The sequence below is a fragment of the Bubalus kerabau genome, chromosome 15 (genome assembly GCF_029407905.1).
Source record: "Bubalus kerabau isolate K-KA32 ecotype Philippines breed swamp buffalo chromosome 15, PCC_UOA_SB_1v2, whole genome shotgun sequence".
NCBI lineage: Eukaryota > Metazoa > Chordata > Mammalia > Artiodactyla > Bovidae > Bubalus > Bubalus kerabau.
The window spans coordinates 61584473-61603715 of NC_073638.1; the positions used below are offsets into that span (position 1 = coordinate 61584473).

At 38.0% G+C, this 19243-nt stretch overlaps 1 protein-coding gene and 1 long non-coding RNA gene across 2 annotated transcripts in view; one reads left to right on the forward strand and one right to left on the reverse strand.

Moving 5' to 3' along the window:
- The window catches only part of LOC129629264 (uncharacterized), a 488327-nt gene extending 471089 nt beyond the window's left edge, over window positions 1-17238 (reverse strand). The window contains exon 1 of the long non-coding RNA XR_008703113.1: window positions 16880-17238. This is a non-coding gene — a long non-coding RNA (uncharacterized LOC129629264). The remainder of the gene's footprint in view (window positions 1-16879) is intronic.
- On the forward strand, window positions 999-3003 carry LOC129629262 (follitropin subunit beta). The gene is made up of 2 exons (XM_055549194.1): window positions 999-1207; window positions 2773-3003. Exons 1-2 carry the CDS (start codon window positions 1049-1051, stop codon window positions 3001-3003), a joined length of 390 nt encoding a protein of 129 aa, XP_055405169.1. The 5' UTR covers window positions 999-1048.
- Window positions 17239-19243: the final 2005 nt, after the last annotated feature.

Below are 19243 nucleotides of genomic sequence, written 5' to 3' on the forward strand. Positions count from 1 at the left end.
CTCAACAAAGCCAAGGCAATACTTGAAAAGAATTCTGAATTCCCCAAGTTAAAGGTACAAAAGAAAAACCCAAAGTCAAATTTAATTTGACAAGGTAAAGGAGTGGGTGTTCTACTATATCAAATTTAATCTGTACAAAATCATCTCTGGTAACATTATTTGTCCTGATCTACTGCGTTTAGACTACTTTAGTAAGGCTTGATCTCCCTGTCTATCCAAACACTGATTCACTTACAGCAAGCTTCAGGCTAACATTGCTCTTACTAATACCCAACAAATCCACAAGGTTTAGTTTAGTTTCACACAATTTTGTATAAAAGGTGAACTGAGACTAGACTCAGCTACAGCTTTCCCCAGACAAGACAGCTGTCTACGGAAAAGTCTCAGCATCTACAGTTATCAAGTGGTGAGTTACTTCAATTCGCAGATTTTTAAGGATCTAGAGAACAAATTTAGAGCTTTTTAAATTCTATTGTATAGGGAATCTGTGCTTGTCAACCTGGCTTCTTAAATACACTGTAATCAATGTTAGCAAGCAATTGACTTTATATAGATCAATTCATCTGGCCTCTGAAATAGTCTCATTTTAAACAAAGGGGGGCAAAAGCAAATGATAATATTTATGAGATGCTAAAAATGATGAACTAATTTTGTAATACAGAAGTTTCTTGTTAGTCTTTTAAATGGTAATAAAGGGACAAATACAATGATCATGATTGCTTGCTTCAGAGTAGTCACTCTAAAATAGACAGCAGTAATGTTCTAAACCAAACACTGCTCTGCTTAAATCATTATATTGGAGTTTTGATCTGTAATATGTTTCTACTTTAACAACAACAAAAAAAAATTGAGGAGCATAATTAGAAATGCTTGTTCAAGAAACAAGTAAAGCAAAGGAAAAGGAAGGAAAAAACATTACTGGAGCAAAATATGATAGGAGACGATGGATAGAAAAATTATTTTTGGTTTGGTCAGAATATATAAACGATTATAATTCTTTGGTTTTTCAGTTTCTCACAGGCCTTAATTGTTTGTTGCCCAGCCCAGGATGAAGTCCGTCCAGTTCTGCTTCCTTTTCTGTTGCTGGAGAGCAATCTGCTGCAGAAGCTGCGAGCTGACCAACATCACCATCACGGTGGAGAAAGAGGAATGTGGCTTCTGCATAAGCATCAACACCACATGGTGTGCAGGCTACTGCTACACCCGGGTAGGCACTTTGCTTTGCTGGAAGTGAGGGTGCTGAGGGTCTGGACAAGGCAGGCTTCATTGATTCCCACTTGTCAGTATTTTAAGTTTCCCAAGGAATAGCCATGAGTCCTTTAGCCAACACTGTTTTATGACTGGCTTTTTTACCATGATATAAACTAAATGTTTGGGCTTAGATTTGATTGCAGTAAATGTAAAGAAGAGTCAGGTTTGATCTGATCAATTTAGTAATATGCTACTCTATTTTAAAAATTTTTTAATTTTTAATTATTTCAAAAAATAGTTCTATGGTAGATTTTACATATGGAGAAATTAAAAACATAAACATGCATACATTTAATAATAGAACAGCTACAATAGTCCCCAAAAGCCAATTTCTGTAATTGAGGCCACATCTTTACAACAGAGAGAGTACCAAAATATGTTTGCAAGCCATATAAAAGCACAGCCACATTATAAAAATTGTCTTATTGGCCTGCTGAATACAAATGCCAACAAGCAGCCTGAGAACACAATCAATCCTTGTAGACTGTTATAACCAAAATGAATTTGTAAACCCATGCCGTTCTTTATACTGTTGAGAAAATCAAGGCACAGAGGCAAAAAACAGTTTGTATTCACACAGCTTCTTTGAATTAATCCCAGGAGCAGTTTCTACTTTCTCTTTTTTCCCCTATAACACCTGGCTATCTATGCAGAATTTCATTCAATAAGCTGAAATTGAAAATATCAACTTTTTAATGAAATATACTTTATGGGGTGGTAAATGAGTTTGACCAAAATCCACTTATCACATCTTCTTGGGATATAGACTTAGTGGCATGATATTGAAATAACTTAAACAGAAGTAACAACTTTTCCCTCAGTGCAAATATATATATATATATATATATATTTTTTTTTTACTAGAAAGTGCTACAAAAAAAAACCTATTCTACAAGGATTAAAGTTCTTATGTACAAACCATGTAGCCTTAGAAACTGTGACTTGTGCAAATATATAGCCTTCAAGGTGGAGAGATGTCTACAAGACAGTGAAATATTTAAAATCTTACATAAGCTTTCATAGTCAGGCTAATCTAAGCATTATCATTCTATATTATATACTTTTTGACTTTTTATAAACACTCAGGGACAATGCACTTGGAAAAAATGTCTGAGGAATTAAACTTCACTGATTCGTGGTTCAAGTTGTCATTAATACAGCTTTCAACTAAGTAAAAAAGTCAAATTAAAATTTGTCAATTTCTCTTTTAATCATTTTCCTCTATTGAAATTCAAATTTCTTGATAGTTGAAAAAATAATTAACATTTTGACAAGGACACAAGGAGTAATAAAAGAACTTATATTTTCTGAAATACCTGTAGAATAATCAGGAAACATGGTATAGCATATAGGTCATTTATGAAATATGTTGCCTTGATTAGGAATTTCATAAAAGAATTTTAAAGTGTAAATATTAGAGCGAGCAGTATTCAATCCCTGTCTCACTTCGATTAAGCTAAACAGAAACTTCCAGACTACTGTAACTCATCTGTCTCTCTCTCTGTCTCCTAAACCACTCAGGACTTGGTGTACAGGGACCCAGCGAGGCCCAACATCCAGAAAACATGTACCTACAAGGAGCTGGTCTACGAGACAGTGAAAGTGCCTGGCTGTGCTCACCATGCAGACTCCCTGTACACGTACCCAGTAGCCACTGAATGTCAGTGCGGCAAGTGCGACGGCGACAGCACGGACTGCACCGTGCGAGGCCTGGGGCCCAGCTACTGCTCCTTCAGTGAAAGCAGAGAATAAGCAGCAGCAGACACTTTGAGCTGCCTACCTTAAAGGACCAAAACATCCAAGACGTCTTTGTGTACATGTGCCTAGGCTGCAGACCACCACGGGAGACCCTACTGATCTCTGCTCTCCTAAGAGGAGGAGCTCCAGGAATGGAGAGGACTGGGGCCTGTCACCACTCAGACCTGTATTCTACATCTGGTTCCATAAGTCTTATTCACTCTCACTTAACTCACAGACACGAGGGTGCTTTCCCGTTTAATAATCTTAGAAATCCTCTCAGGCAATCCCTTCCTCTTAAAGCTAGGGATACGGTCCCAGAGGAGGAAAATCAGCTAAAAGTAGGTGAAAGTCCTAAATGCAGCATTCTCCTACCAGACTCAAGAGCCCTCAAGAGCAGGGCCAACCTCTTCTTCATGATTGTAGCCTCAAAGCCTAACACTCCACATAGAATTTAGTAAGAAACTCAATAATGGCTTCCTTAAAGAAAGTAAGATCAGAAAGTTAGGGATCGGAGAACACTGAGAAAGGATGTTAGAGGCTATCTGATGAGGCTGCATTCCACGGAAGGGGGGCATCAGCTTCAGTTCTGTCTTGCCTCTCCTCCTCTGGCACATGGAGGATAGAGACAGGATAAAACTCTCTGAATCATTCAGGCAGGTGGCAGTTACCAAGCTCAGGATTTCCAAGCTATTACTGCCAAGTCCTTTAGTTAAGGGCAAAAGCAAGAAATGTTAATATGGGCTTGTGGAAACTAGCCACATCTATTCCATCATTTAAATAAATGGAACAAATGCTATCAGGCTCCTGCAAAACTCCCTTTGGAAAGTACAGAGAACTATATCACCCTGCCCTTGAATGTAGGATCTACTCCTTTGGAAAGAGGTGGATTTGAGAGCAGGTTTGAAAGCAATTTTGACAACTTAATAAGTGCATTTATCTTATCTTCAAATACATTTATGTAAAGAAAATGCTCTTTTAGAAAGAATTAGCCATAACAAAAAAAACTCACTGCTGTTTTCTAAAGTTCTCTCTGTGTCAGTACTCTTTTTTGTCTATCCATGTTCTCCCAGATCTGTTTCTTTCAAGAGGATAAATATTGAGACTATTTCATGAGTTGATTTCGAGATGTTACCTCTCAGTTATATACTTGTTTCATACTCATATTAACTAATTTATTTAAATCTTATTTTTTTAAATAAAGATGCTAGCCACCAGAGTCATAGGTTTGGATTTTTTTTCACATGTAACCAGATGACTAAAATGCCTGTATGTTTATGATGGTAATAAAATAAATCTTACTAAAAAATCCCTAGTGCTTCTACAATATTTACTTGTACTGACCTTTGGAAATATTAATTTTGTTACATTTCTAAAAGTATTTCCTCATTTAAATTTCAGGTCACTTTTTGAACTCTTTTTCTGATACAGTGGGGGTGGGGGAAAACCAAAGGGAGAATCACAGAGTGGATGGGGATGCTGGAAAGTCTCTAGCTCATTCTTTGGATTTTTGAGATGAAAAATTGAAGGCCAAGGATGTCAAGTGACGCAACTTAGATCGCAAAGACTGTATATGCAGGCAGGATAAGAACCCTGGATCCCGATCTCTTAGCCCAAATCTCCTATGATAATCTGTCATATTATGTCATGTTGGCAAGGACTAATGCAAAATTGCAGGTACTGGTAATCAGCTATGTGCATTCCAATCTGGTATTGAGTGTGCCTTATAGCTATATTCTCTACAATATTTTGACAGGTTGAAATTAGGGCTACAAGGTCTAATAAGATGCTTTAAATTATAACCTCTGTTCCCTCAGTGGCCTCTTATCAGCAAAGAACAGCCTAATGCTGTTTTCTTGAATAAGGGAGTAGTGAAAAAGCAATTGAATCTGGAAGGGGAAGTTGAACATGGAAGGCACATTGACTGCTATATCTCAAATAAATATTTATCTAAAGTCAGACCCAACAATTTTAATGACATTGAAAAGCTCTAAGCTGTTGATCTGTGTTTGCCAAAAGAAATATATATATGTGTGTGTGTGTGTGTGTGTATGATTCATCCTTTTGAAGAGAGACATATTGATCTGAATTCAGTCTATTCTCTGTACATTGGCTCCAGGGTATGAATATTACATGCTATTGGACTTCCCTGGTGATCCAGTGGTTAAGACTCAGCTTTCACTTCAGGGTGTGTGTGTTCGATCCCTGAATTGAATTGTTCGAGTTCGAACTGAATTGAATTAAAAGTTAAAAAAAAAAAACAGGAAAGATGAATATTATATGCTACTGTCATCAGTACACATATACCAAACAAGCAGGATTCAAGGAGTATATTCCTACAAGCAACTGTATTTTTTTTTAATTTAATTTTATTTTTTAACTTTACAATATTGCATTGGTTTTGCCATATATCAACATGAATCTGCCACAGGTATACACGTGTTCCCCATCCTGAACCCTCCTCCCTCCTCCCTCCCTGCACGATACAAGCAACTGTATTTTGTTCCTCCCTGTCCTTTTGAATTTGCTCAGAAGTAGCTGTCCTGCCTCATCCTCTGCATGAAAATTTTTACCAGGCTACAGAGCTTCACTGATCATTCTTGAGTTATAAAATCTCCATTATTCAAACAGTAACCCCAAATCTCCAGTTCCAGCTAATGAAAACATCAATGGGAGTTGATATTATTTTCCCATTCTTAGAGGAGGGGAGGCAGGATTCTTAACTCCCCCTCCATCTGGGATTTGCACCCACAGGTTACTGACCCCTCTGGACTTGAATGCAGAGTAGTAGTGAAAAAAATAGGACAAAAAAGATGATTATGAAACTGTTTACCTCAGGTTGGGACTCGAACCCATGTGACGAGGATTTGAACCCAGCCAAAACCCAACGGACTTCCAAATAAGATCACAGACCTGGTTTCAGGACCTAATGAAGCTCAGGTTCTTGATGTCTCATTGCAGAAAGAATTCAGTGAGACACAAAGTGATAGGTAAAATGTAGATTTATTCAGAGAGAAACACACTCCATAGACATGGTGTGGGCCATCGCAGAGGGCGAGTGCAGCCTTGAAATGTGGCATGGTTAGCTTTTATGGGCTGGATGCAGTCATGAAATTAAAAGATGCTTGTTCCTTGGAAGGAAAGCTATGAATAATCTATACAGCATAGTAAAAAGCAGAGACATGACTTTGCCAACAAAGGTCCATGTAGTCAAAGCTATGGTTTTTCCAGTGGTCATGTATGGATGTGAGAGTTTGACTATAAAGAAAGCTGAGCACAGAAGAATTGATGCTTTTGAACTGTGGTGTTGGGGAAGACTCTTGAGAATCCCTTGGACAGCAAGGAGATCCAACCAGTCAATTCTAAAAGAAATCAGTCCTGAATATTCATTAGAAGGACTGATGCTGAAGCTGAAACGCCAATACTTCGGCCACCTGATGTGAAAAGCTGACTCAGTAGAAAAGACTCTGATGCTGGGAAAGATTGAAGGCTAGAGGAGAAGGGGACAACAGAGGATGAGATGGTTGGATGGCATCACTGACTCGAGGGACATGAGTTTAAGTAAGCTCCAGGAGTTGGTGATAGGCAGGGAAGCCTGGCGTGCTGAAGTCCATGGGGTGGCAAAGAGTCAGACATGACTGAGCAACTGAACCGAACTGAAATGAACATTGTGAAAAATCAACTGATTAAAGATGAAAAAGAAACATTGTGCTCCTGATTTTTATTTTTTCCCTATCTTCAGTTCAATGCAGGAACCTTCTCCTAACTGCACAGATCAGATCAGATCAGTTGCTCAGTCGTGTCCGACTCTTTGCGACCCCGTGAATCGCAGCACATCAGGCCTCCCTGTCCATCACCAACTCCCACAGTTCATTCAGACTCACATCCATCGAGTCAGTGATGCCATCCAGCCATCTCATCCTCTGTTGTCCCCTTCTCCTCCTGCCCCCAATCCCTCCCAGCATCAGAGTCTTTTCCAATGAGTCAACTCTTTGCATCAGGTGGCCAAAGTACTGGAGTTTCAGCTTTAGCATCAGTCCTTCCAAAGAAATCCCAGGGCTGATCTCCTTCAGAAGGGACTGGTTGGATCTCCTTGCAGTCCAAGGAACTCTCAAGAGTCTTTTCCAACACCACAGTTCAAAAGCATCAATTCTTCGGCGCTCAGCCTTCTTCACAGTCCAACTCTCACATCCATACATGACCACGGGAAAAACCATAGCCTTGACTAGATGAACCTTTGTTGGCAAAGTAATGTCTCTGCTTTTGAATATGCTATCTAGGTTGGTCATAACTTTCCTTCCAAAGAGTAAGCGTCTTTTAATTTCATGGCTGCAGTCACCATCTGCAGTGATTTTGGAGAAATCACCCAGAAAAATAAAGTCTGACACTGTTTCCACTGTTTCCCCATCTATTTCCCATGAAGTGATGGGACCAAATGCCATGATCTTCGTTTTCTGAATGTTGAGCTTTAAGCCAACTTTTTCATTCTCCACTTTCACTTTCATCAAGAGGCTTTTTAGTTCCTCTTCACTTTCTGCCATAAGGGTGGTGTCATCTGCATATCTGAGGTTATTGATATTTCTCCTGGCAATCTTGATTCCAGCTTGTGTTTCTTCCAATCCAGCGTTTCTCATGATGTACTCTGCATAGAAGTTAAATAAGCAGGGTGACAATATACAGCCTTGACAAACTCCTTTTCCTATTTGGAACCAGTCTGTTGTTCCATGTCCAGTTCTAACTGTTGCTTCCTGACCTGCATACAAATTTCTCAAGAGGCAGATCAGGTGGTCTGGTATTCCCATCTCTTTCAGAATTGTCCACAGTTTATTGTGATCCACACAGTCAAAGGCTTTGGCATAGTCAATAAAGCAGAAATGGATGTTTTTCTGGAACTCTCTTGCTTTTTCCATGATCCAGTGGATGTTAGCAATTTGATCTCTGGTTCCTCTGCCTTTTCTAAAACCAGCTTGAACATCAGGAAGTTCACGGCTCACATATTGATGAAGCCTGGCTTGGAGAATTTTGAGCATTACTTTACTAGCGTGTGAGATGAGTGCAATTGTGCGGTAGTGTGAGCATTCTTTGGCATTGCCTTTCTTTGGGATTGGAATGAAAACTGACCTTTTCCAGTCCTGTGGCCACTGCTACGTCTTCCAAATTTGCTGGCATATTGAGTGCAGCACTTTCACAGCATCATCCTTCAGGATTTGGAATAGCTCAACTGGAATTCCATCACCTCCACTAGCTTTGTTCATCATGATACTTTCTAAGGCCCACTTGACTTCACATTCCAGGATGTCTGGCTCTAGGTCAGTGATCACACCATCGTGATTATCTGGGTCGTGAAGATCTTTTTTGTACAGTTCTTCTGTGTATTCTTGCCATCTCTTCTTAATATCTTCTGCTTCTGTTAGGCCCATACCATTTCTGTCCTTTATCGAGCCCATCTTTGCATGAAATATTCCTTTGGTATCTCTGATTTTCTTGAAGAGATCTCTAGTCTTTCCCATTCTGTTGTTTTCCTCTATTTCTTTGCATTGATCTCTGAAGAAGGCTTTCTTATCCCTTCTTGCTATGCTTTGGAACTCTGCATTCAGATGTTTATATCTTTCCTTTTCTCCTTTGCTTTTCACCTCTCTCCTTTTCACAGCTATTTGCAAGGCCTCCCCAGACAGCCATTTTGCTTTTTTGCATTTCTTTTCCATTTGCACACTCATCTGCAAATCATTCCTGAGTAATCTATTCTTGATGATCCCAAAAGAAATCCAGAGGGGAGTGCTGGTATATGACACATGCAAGCAACTAAAGTGAAAACTATCTCTAGATTGACACAGGCACTGTGAGATGACTACATCTTCACTCAAAATCAATTTCACCATCTCCTAAATTATATTTTCCCCACCAGTTCACTTAATATGCACCTGCAGAATGCTGTTCCCAATTTAATTTTCCTTTGGGCAAAATGTTACATTTTCATCCAGGCTTGAACATGTTTTATGTCCTTTTTTATTCTCTTAAATAAAAGTTGGGACAAAGACAAATGGGCAGAAGCCGCAAGGAGACACACAGGCCAGTGAGTGAAAAAGGAAGAAGGAAACAGAGCAGTGTGGGAAACTGCCTTAGTTCAGGCTGCCATAAAGAAATTACCACAGACTGGGTGATTTTATTGCATGAAAGGTGATCTCTTCCAGGGCCTGAGAGTGGGCTCTTGTCTAACATTTGGAAATGAATTGTCTGAGGAAATACACTTGCTGACAAAGAAAACGACAGTACTGGGAAGGGTGTCCAGGTGGAAAGCAGCAGGGTAAGGGAATCTAGAACTGTTCTGCCATGTGACTCAGCCTCAGGTTTTATGGTTAATGGGGTTAGTTTCTAGGTTGTCTCTGGCCAATCATTTGGCCCATAGCCTGACTCAGGGTCCTTCCTGGTGGTACATGCATCGCTCAGCCAAGACAGATTCTAGTACAAAGGATTCTGGGAAGGTGGTCATTTCCCCCCTCTTTTGAACTCTCCTGAATTCTCCAGGTTAGTTTTCAGGGGCAGCACCATAGTCCTTATCAGGACTTCCTGTTGTGGAACAACTCACACACATGGTTATTATCATGCCTGGCCAAGTGGGGAAGGAGGGTTTCAGTCAACAGTTCCCTAACAGTTTAAACGACAGAAATTTATTTTCTAATAGCTCTGGAGGCAACACTCTTTCTCTCCGTTGTTTGAAAAATGGTTCCATTACTCTTGAAAATTTTAAATATAGATCATTAAATTAGGTTATCCAAATGACTTCCTGTTCTAATAGATGATATTTCATAAGAGAACGTTACTCACCCAGAGAAAACAACATTTAAAATGTATTTCCATTTACATATGAGACATCTCCAAAGATACACCAACAGACACTCCATAGACACAAAACAGAATTTATCATATCCATTCTTAAAGATATTCATTTCCCACACTTAAAGTCAACAGACACATAAAATTATTTGAGATAATTATATCATCTTTAAGATTATAGTACAAATTTGAATATGCTATAGGTGAAATTATCTCCCTTCTTTCCTCTCCCCTATGTTTTAGCAACAATGGAAATATAACAATGGAAATGGAAACAACAAAAACATGATAATATTTTATTCCCTAACATCCTATAATGTAACTGGGTACTAAACTAGGCACTGTGGATGTGATGACTATATTTTCTGAATTAAAAGCTGGTCTAAAATATATCAATGATTATCTTTGTTAGGTCCATAATTAGAGCAAAAACAGTATTCTTGCAAATACTAATAAGGTTCATTTTGCCAAAGAACTGCAGTTTTACTTAAATTATGAGATCCAATTCATTGGATCTAGTTTAAACACTGTAGTGCTGGAACTTTGAGACATGTTGATGGTTTGTGGGATAGCATGGTAGAACATTTAAAAGTATGATTGGCCAGAAAGTTTGGACTATAAGATCTTATCAAAAGGAAGAGTTGAAGGGATAAAGGAGAAAGCAAATAAATTATTTTATGACTTATTCTGATTTATAAGCAGCTTGTACATAATGTCAAGTAAAATAATACTTAACCAGAGAAAATAATAAGCACTAGAAAACAAAATCTATAAAATCAAGTGTCAAGTTATACAGCACGTCCTACCACTGTGCTAGGCTGTACAGACGATGAAAGCTGCAGAAGAAAGAAGAAACACATGTCCACTTCAGATGGTTCGTGTTAACTTCCATTTGAGTTCTGAGTGATTTTATACATTTTCTCTTTTCACATCCATTCATCTGAGCATTCTGGTCTTTTCAGTAACTGGCATACTTGTTAAGCAAAAAACTGACCCCTAATCTCCTTTATCTAAATGACTTTTCATCTTACTCACTTGGAACAGAGCCACCATCAAAATCACTTCAGCAGATCCAAAAGTTAAATCATGTGAAGGAAATGTATTTATGAAAGAAATGTGGCAACTGTAATATACAGTCACTGGTCATAATAAGCAAGTATATACTAGCTGCCAGGGTGGAGTGGGAGAGAAGTACTTTGGCCCACTTAAAAAATACATTAAGAAAGGTTTAGAGTTCTCTGAAACATGACAGGCAAATGAACTACTGAAATTGTTATGGGAAAGGTAATTATATGTGACAAGTTATAATTTGAGAGGTAAGGTCAGAAAAGCAAACCAGTGTATCTCACTCAACTCCAGCAGAGATCAAGTCAAGTGCATTCAATGATGTTAAACCAACCCACATGCTAATCAACTTTGAGTTGAAAACAGTGCTTTTAAAAGCCAAGTTTTTATGCTTTATTTTCAAAATCTCTAGATCTTTTCCTCTGTCTTCCTATAGCTGATTCTAAAATAAATATTTCATCTATTTCAGAAAGTAAATTTAGTTTAGATCCCGCTAAACTAAATATGGAAAATATTTAAATATCCTTTTTCCATATTAACAGTTTACCATTATGACCTTTGCTTACAGGATCTACAAGTAATCTGAAAAATCCTGAGGTTGAAGTCACTGGATTCAACACACAGAAATCCAGAAACAATGTAGGACAAGCAATGGCCCAGTGGTGGTGACAACATTTTGCCAAAATGACAGAGAAGCATTCAGTTAATAACCAATAAGGATCACTGTTTTCAGTATTAAAACAATTACAAATGGACATTTAAACCCACAGTTATTGGGTCTAGAAATAACCAAAAGTTCACAACTTTAAACATTCCCACTTATAATACACAAGAAACTGTACTATGGACTGTGAAAGACACTGAGAAGTATAAGGCAGATCTTGCATTTAGTGAATTTATAACCCAGTAATTATGACATACAAAATATATTGACGTTTGGCCTGGATAAGATGGCATCAACTCATTTCTCACTGCTTTTCCCTACTGAGCATAAGTATGAACCCTGGAAATAACATAAAAGGCAACCAAAAGAGAATTCTGAAAGATGGTAAGAAGAAAGTAAACTTATGTGGAATCCCAACTGGAGGAACCACACAGCAGCAAGACATCCACCTAAGAGAAGAAGGCAACCCAGATCTGTGTTTACCAGCCCCCAACCTAGGGAGGCTCATTCCTCCCCATGATAAACTTGGGTCCCTCTGGCATCAGGCAAGCCCAACACCTCTGGGGTGATAAGGAGCTCTGACAGCAAAAAGTGGCCAGGGCCATCCACCACCCCTACACCCCTTCCTCAAGAATATGTTAGGAAATGACCCATCTGTTTATTAGACACTCATTTTAAATTCAACAAAACAGGTAGTTTGAAAGTAACAGGATGTTAAATAGTATTCCATGGAAACAGTAATTAGAAAAAAAAAAAATGTTAAGCAGGAAAGGCTACATTAATATGTAATAAAGCAGGCTTTAAGACAAAGAAAATTACTTAGAGACAAAGAGGGCTGACATAATACACATTTACAGTTATACTGAGAACCTCAACACCCTCTCCTCAGCAAGTATGAGAACTACTAGAAAGATAGCAGCAAGAATTTAAAAGAGCTGCATAACACAATCGACTAAGAGATTCTAATTGACTTATACAGAACATTCTAGCACCATCAGCTGAATACATCCTTTTTTTCAAATGCCTATGGAACATTCACCAAGACATACTATATCCTGGGCTAAAAAACAAACCTCAGCAAATTTAAAACAATTGAAATCATTCAGAGAATGTTTCTCACCATAATGGAATCAAGCAAGAAATCAATTACAAAAAAAAAAAAAAAAACACAATAGGAAAATCTCAACACATGAAAATTAAACAGAAAACTTCTAAATAACAGCTGAGTCAAGAGAGAGGAAATCTCAAGAAAAATGCAAAGTACATTGGACTGAATGAAAATGAAAGTATGACACATCAAAATTTGTGGGGAACAACCAAAGCTAAGAAGGCTATTTTTTTTAATCACTAAATGCTTGCATTTAAAATGGAGAAAGCCTCAAATCAATAATCTAAGTTCTCACCTCAAGAAACTAGAAAAAGATGAGTAAACAAACTGAAAAAAATAAAAAATATAATAAAATAAAAATCAATGAAACTGAAAATAAGAAAATTGAAAAAAATCAATGAAACAAAAGCTGATTCTTTGAAAAAAAAATCAGTAAGTTGATAAACTTCTAGCAAGACTGAAAAAAATAGAGAAAACACAAATAACTAATATCCAGAATGAAACTGAGGATGTCTCTACAAATCCAACTGACATTAAAAACCAATTCCTTAAAATCAGCAAACTACCAAAACTCAACCAAGATGAACTAGCTCTTATGAATAACTATAACCATTAAAAAATTGAATTTATAATTTAAAAGCTCCCAAAACCAAATTTCTAGGCCAAGATTGTTTCACTGGAGAAGTCTATCCAATATCTAATGAATTAACATCAATTTTACATAATCTATTCCAGAAAACAGAAGAGAAAGGAATACTTACAAACTTGCTTTATTAGGCCAGTATACCAAATGAGACAAAGATAGCTTAAAGAAAAAGAAAAAAAAAAACACTATAGACCAATGATTCTCATCAACATAGAAGCAAAAGTCTTTAAAATATTAGTAAATCAATTCCAAACAAGTATAGAAATATTTATACACCACAACCAAATAAGATTTATTGCAATGTAAGGCTGGCTCAACATTGAAAATCAATGTAATTCACTCTATCAATAGACTAAAAAAGAAAAATCATATGACCACATTAACTTATACAAGAAAAAAATCACCTGACAAAATCCAACAACCATTCATAGTAAAAACAAAAACAGCAATTTAGGAATAGAGGGGAATTATCTTAATCTGATAAAGAGTATCTATAAAAACCTACACTAAGGTTAGACTTACTGGTAAAATTTGTATCTCTCCCTAAAATCAGGAATAAGGCAAGAATGTTCACATTTAACCACTTTTATTCAACATAATACTGGAAGTTTCAGCCAGTGCTGTAAGAAAAAGAAATAAATGGCATATAGATTGGAAAGGAAGGAGTAAAACATATTCTTTTGACAGATGACATATTGCCTACATAAAAATTCTCAAGGAATCTACAAAAATATCTTTTAAAATTATCAAGGTTGAATGATATAAGATCAACACACACAAAATCAACTGCATTTTTAAACATTAACAATGAACATACAGAATACAGAATTTTAAAACAATATAGTTTATAGTCACTCTGAAGGAAATTATTTTTTAGGTACAGAATTAACAAAACATGTGTAGGACCTGTATGCAGAGAATTACAAAATGCTCATAAAATCAAAGAAGGCCTAAATAAATGGAGAGACATACTATATTCATGAATTAGAAGATTCAACATAAAGATATCAATTCTCTACCAAACTGATTTATATGTATAACACTGCTGCTGCTGCTAAGTCACTTCAGTCATGTCCAACTCTGTGTGACCCCATAGACAGCAGCCCACCAGGCTCCCCTGTCCCTGGGATTCTCCAGTCAAGAACACTGGAGTGGGTTGCCATTTCCTTCTCCAATGCATGAAAGTGAAAAGTGAAAGTGAAGTCACTCAGTCATGTCCAACCCTCAGCGACCCCATGGACTGCAGCCTACCAGGCTCCTCCATCCATGGGATTTTCCAGGCAGGAGTACTGGAGTGGGGTGCCACTGCCTTCTCCGTATGTATAATACAATTCCTATCAAAATGCCAGTAATATTTTTTTGTAGACAGACAAGCTTATTCTAACAAGTATATAAAAGAACACAGGCACTAGAATAGTTAAAATATTGCTGGCAAAGAATACAGTGAAAGAATTTACCTGATATTAAAGCTGACTATATAGCTACAAGTAACCAAGACAGTATACTCTTAGCAAAAGGATACACAGACCAATGGAACACAGGTCAATGCAACAAAATAGAAAACCCAGAAACAAACTCACAGAAATAACAAATATGCTCAACCGATTTTTCACATAGGTACAAAAGCAATTCAAAGAAGGAAGAACAGACGTAACAAAATATGGTACTGGGGCAACTGGATATATATAGACACACAAAAAAAGAGAGAATTCCCACCTTATACTATACAACTCAAAAGAATCACCCAATTAAATATAAATACTAATCATGTGATCTTTAAAAAAAATGTCAAGAAATCAGACATTGAGGTGCTCAAATAGAATAATGAACCAAACCAAAAGTAAAAATCAAACTTTAATTTACTTAATGTGACAACATAATCAAAAGGTGCTGGTTCCCTAGTGTCGTATTTTCATCCATGAAATGGCCCAAGATGAGGGTCAGGTGAATTCTGCTCAGCCTGAGAAAATCATGTCACTGCTCAGGAGCCCTGAACAACAACAGGTTCTTGCCTTTTTACAGATTCATTGGGCTGGAGAGAGAAGAGAAAGGCTAGGAGTGGAAAGGTATTGAGGCAAAGTGGAGAAATGTGATTCAGCCAAGGAGCTCAATAAAGAGGTCTCAGCAGAGGTGCCTGGCAAGGGTCTCAACCAAGCTGCCCATTAAAGAGGCCTTGACTGGAGATGCCTGGGCCAGGAATGCAGAAATGCATTTGAGCATGGCTAACCAATGGGGGCCTTGACAGCAAGCAACTCCCTCAAGAAAACTGTGTGCCAGCTGCTGTGGGGACAGCAATTTCCTCCCCATGTTGGCTGCCAGTCACACGCAACCCTGTAATTGTCCATGGTTTGGCCTAAAAGACCACACATAGGATATTTTCTCCTGGAGTCAGACCCATCAGAACAGAGGAGACAGTCTCTTAGATGTAGGGACAGGCAAAGATTTCTCAGATAACACCAAGAGCATAATCCACAAAAGGGAAAAAAATGATTAGGTGTCATCAAAATTAAAATTTTTGTTTTGCAAAGGACGGTAATGAAAATTTAAAATCAAGTAATAGATTGGGAGAACATATTTGTGAATCACATACCTGACAAGAAACTTACATCTGGAATATGCAAATAACTCTCAAACTCAACAGTAAGAAAAAAAAAATCAATAAAGAATGGGCAAAAGACTTCAATAGACACTACACAAATGTAGATATGCAAATGGTAAATAAGCACTTGGAAAGATTTTCAATATCGTTAGCTATGAAGGAAACTCAAATTAAAACCACAGTGTGATATCACTACTCATCTGTTAGAGTGGCTGATAAATAAAGAGTAATGACAGTACCAGATGCAGGCAAGCAGTTGGTGGCTCTTGTATATATTGCTGGTGGGAATGTAAAATGGTATCGCTATTCTAGAAAACAGTTTGGCAGTTTCTTATAAAGCTAAACATGCAATTACCATTTTTCACAGCAACTTCACTCTTGAGTATTTATCTCAGAGAAATGAAAACACTTTCTAATAGAATTATTTAAATGACAAAATTTTTGAAATGGAGAACACGAATGGTAAAGATAATGATCGTAGGAAGAGATGGGTATGGTTATAAAAAGTCAACACGAAGGTTTCTTGTGATATTGGAACTTAGTACTCTGACTATGGTGGAGAATACCTGAACTGATGCCTTTGATAAAACTGCAGAGAACTAAATACACGTTTAAAAATATGAGTACAAGTAAAACTGGAAAATCTTAATTAAATAAGTGGATTGTGCCGGGGTCCAGCCCCAGCTGATCCAGGGTATTCGAAGGAGAGACGGCATAGGCGAGGGTCAGGAAACAACTGCTTAATTACACGTTAATTAAGGATACAAAGAGTAATAGAATGAGGATAGCTCAGTGAGGAAATTCAGTGGAGAAAAGCGGCTGAAATAAGGATAGCTCAGTAGGAAAATTCAGTGGAGAAAAGAGGCTGAAATAAGGATAGCTCAGTAGGAAAATTCAGTGGAGAAAAGGGGCTGAGTAGCTTGGTTTACGCGGGAGACCAATAAAACTTCAAGACAAGAAGTTTGCACCACTTACGTAGGCCGCAGGCGTCCTTCCGTTCTCCCGAAGGAGAGGAGACACTGAGGCCTCCCCGGTCGGATCTTAGAAGCCCAGGCATAATTAGCAAGCATGGCGGGTTCCGCGCTCCAGATGGAGACTCAGCCAGAAGTTGAAAGAGAGAGCGACATGGGGAGACCAAGTTTCGGTGAACAAGGCCCGCACTTTATTTTCCAAAGTAGTTTTTATACCTTAAGTTATGCATAGAGGATAATGGGGGAAGGGGTGGAGTCATGCAAGGACAGCAGTTCCTGGTTCTAATCGAAGCCAGGCTTTCAAACTTATCATATGCAAAAGTTCAGGTGATTGACATCATCTTCTGGCCCGGAGACCTGTTAACATTTTAAGAAACTTATTTTTCTCTAAAGGTGATTATCCCAAAGTCAGGCACCAGCCTCCAAAAAAGCATTGGACAAAGCTGCATTTTACATTTCTATACACCCATTATATCAATCAATACACTGCCAAGGACACAGTAGGTAAGGAGTATGGAGACTTAGCAGCAAACATTGGCCCAACAAGTGAAAAACCCTTCACCAATACAATTTCTAATCAATCTTTTAACTACTCAAAGGAATCTGTGTTTAGGCAGTTTAGAACATCTCCTGCCTCTCACAGTTGGGAGGCTCTGAACAATCACATGTGGCCGGAAAAACCCATTCAGGCAGGCTAGAGGATTTCCAAAGGAGTTTGTAGGTTGAAACACTGTCACATCCAAGAATTATTAACTGGAGCTGTAAGCTAACTCTTTTTTCAGAGAGAGGTAGTGGGAGACAGCCCCCTGTAAAGTCAGAGGTGTAGGTGAAAGCACAAAGCAGAAAGTAGGCAGACTCTGGTTTTGGGGGTAGATGCTCGAGAATTTCCAGGGGGACTCCTGAGGCTCGATCCCGCCTTTGCGTATGCCGAGCCTCCTTCCTCATGACCTTTGTCATGGGCGGAGTGCCTCACGCTGGCTCCCGGCAGTGATAGAATTCCAGTTGAGCTATTACAGATCCTCACTCAATATGCAATATGCCGGCTCCCGGCAGGATTGCATCATCTTCAGAATCCTAGCTGCGATAGCATACTATAGTTTTGCAAAATGTTACTCCTAGGGGAAACTGGAAGAAGTATACACAGATCTCTTTGTATCATCTCTTATCCTTACATTTGAATCTACAATTATCTCAATAAAATTTTCTCCCAAAATATTATCCATCTTTGCTGCAAAGCACATATTTGTTCTCAAAGCAAATGTGTGTCATAACCACTCTCAGTGCACTTTAGAAACATAGGCTCCTAGGAATTAAAGGACCTTTACAGATTACCTATAGATTACATTCAGTTTTACCAATATCTAATTTCCCTTCCTTGAAGTAAGACTTGGCCATAAGACTAGTTTTGATCAATACAATATGAAAGAGAGTGAAATGTGTCATTTTGGGGCAAAGCCTTTAAGAGCCGACCCATGCTTCACCATCTTGTCTTTTTCCACTGCCATGGCCACACCAGTTTCAGGTGGTGGCTGCTGTATCAGCATGAGAATGACAATAACTTGGAAGAAGAGATCCAACGATTCATGATGCTTAATCAATCGTAGAAGCAAGAGATAAATTCTGATTGTTTCAAGCCTTGTGATATGAGTGTTCTTTATTACTATAGCATAACTTAGCCTATCCTGACTATAGGATAGTCCAACACTTCTCATATTACAGGTACAAAAACCAAGACCCAACCTTAGAGCCCAGCCTGCCTAGGAAATCAGTGATAGAGATAATACTATGACCAACATAGCCAGAGTCACTGAATGGTGCCATTTCCAACACATATTTCATCAATGTGCTTCAGGTTATTTGTTCATAAGAATAAAATTAAAACACAAATAAAAGTTCTGTAACAAACTGAATATTCAAAGTAGTTTGCAACTGATGCCAAAAATGAAAGAACAGCTTTTTAAAAAGTAGACAATAAAATATTGGCAATTCTAATTTTATCATATAGTTCTGAATCAGCAGCTCATCATTCAGAGAGGAAGGAAAACAATTGATTCAAATGAGTCACACTGGAGAAATCCTTGATACTTTGAAATTTCAAATGTCAACAAGCCACATAATACAAGAAACAGGAGGCACTGCCTCCATCCACCCTTTTGAATATTTCTACAAAATAAATCAAAATCAAATATCAACCCTAGAGTTTTATTAACCTACAAAATGATGGTTGGGAACTCTGTAAAGAGATGCTTCAGTTGTGGTCATGAGTATTTGTGGAGTTTAAAAGGGAATCTATATGAGTAAGAAGCATGTTTTCTTCTATGGAAGAGACTGTTTTACTCAGGATGATTTTTTGTGAACATTCTAAGGA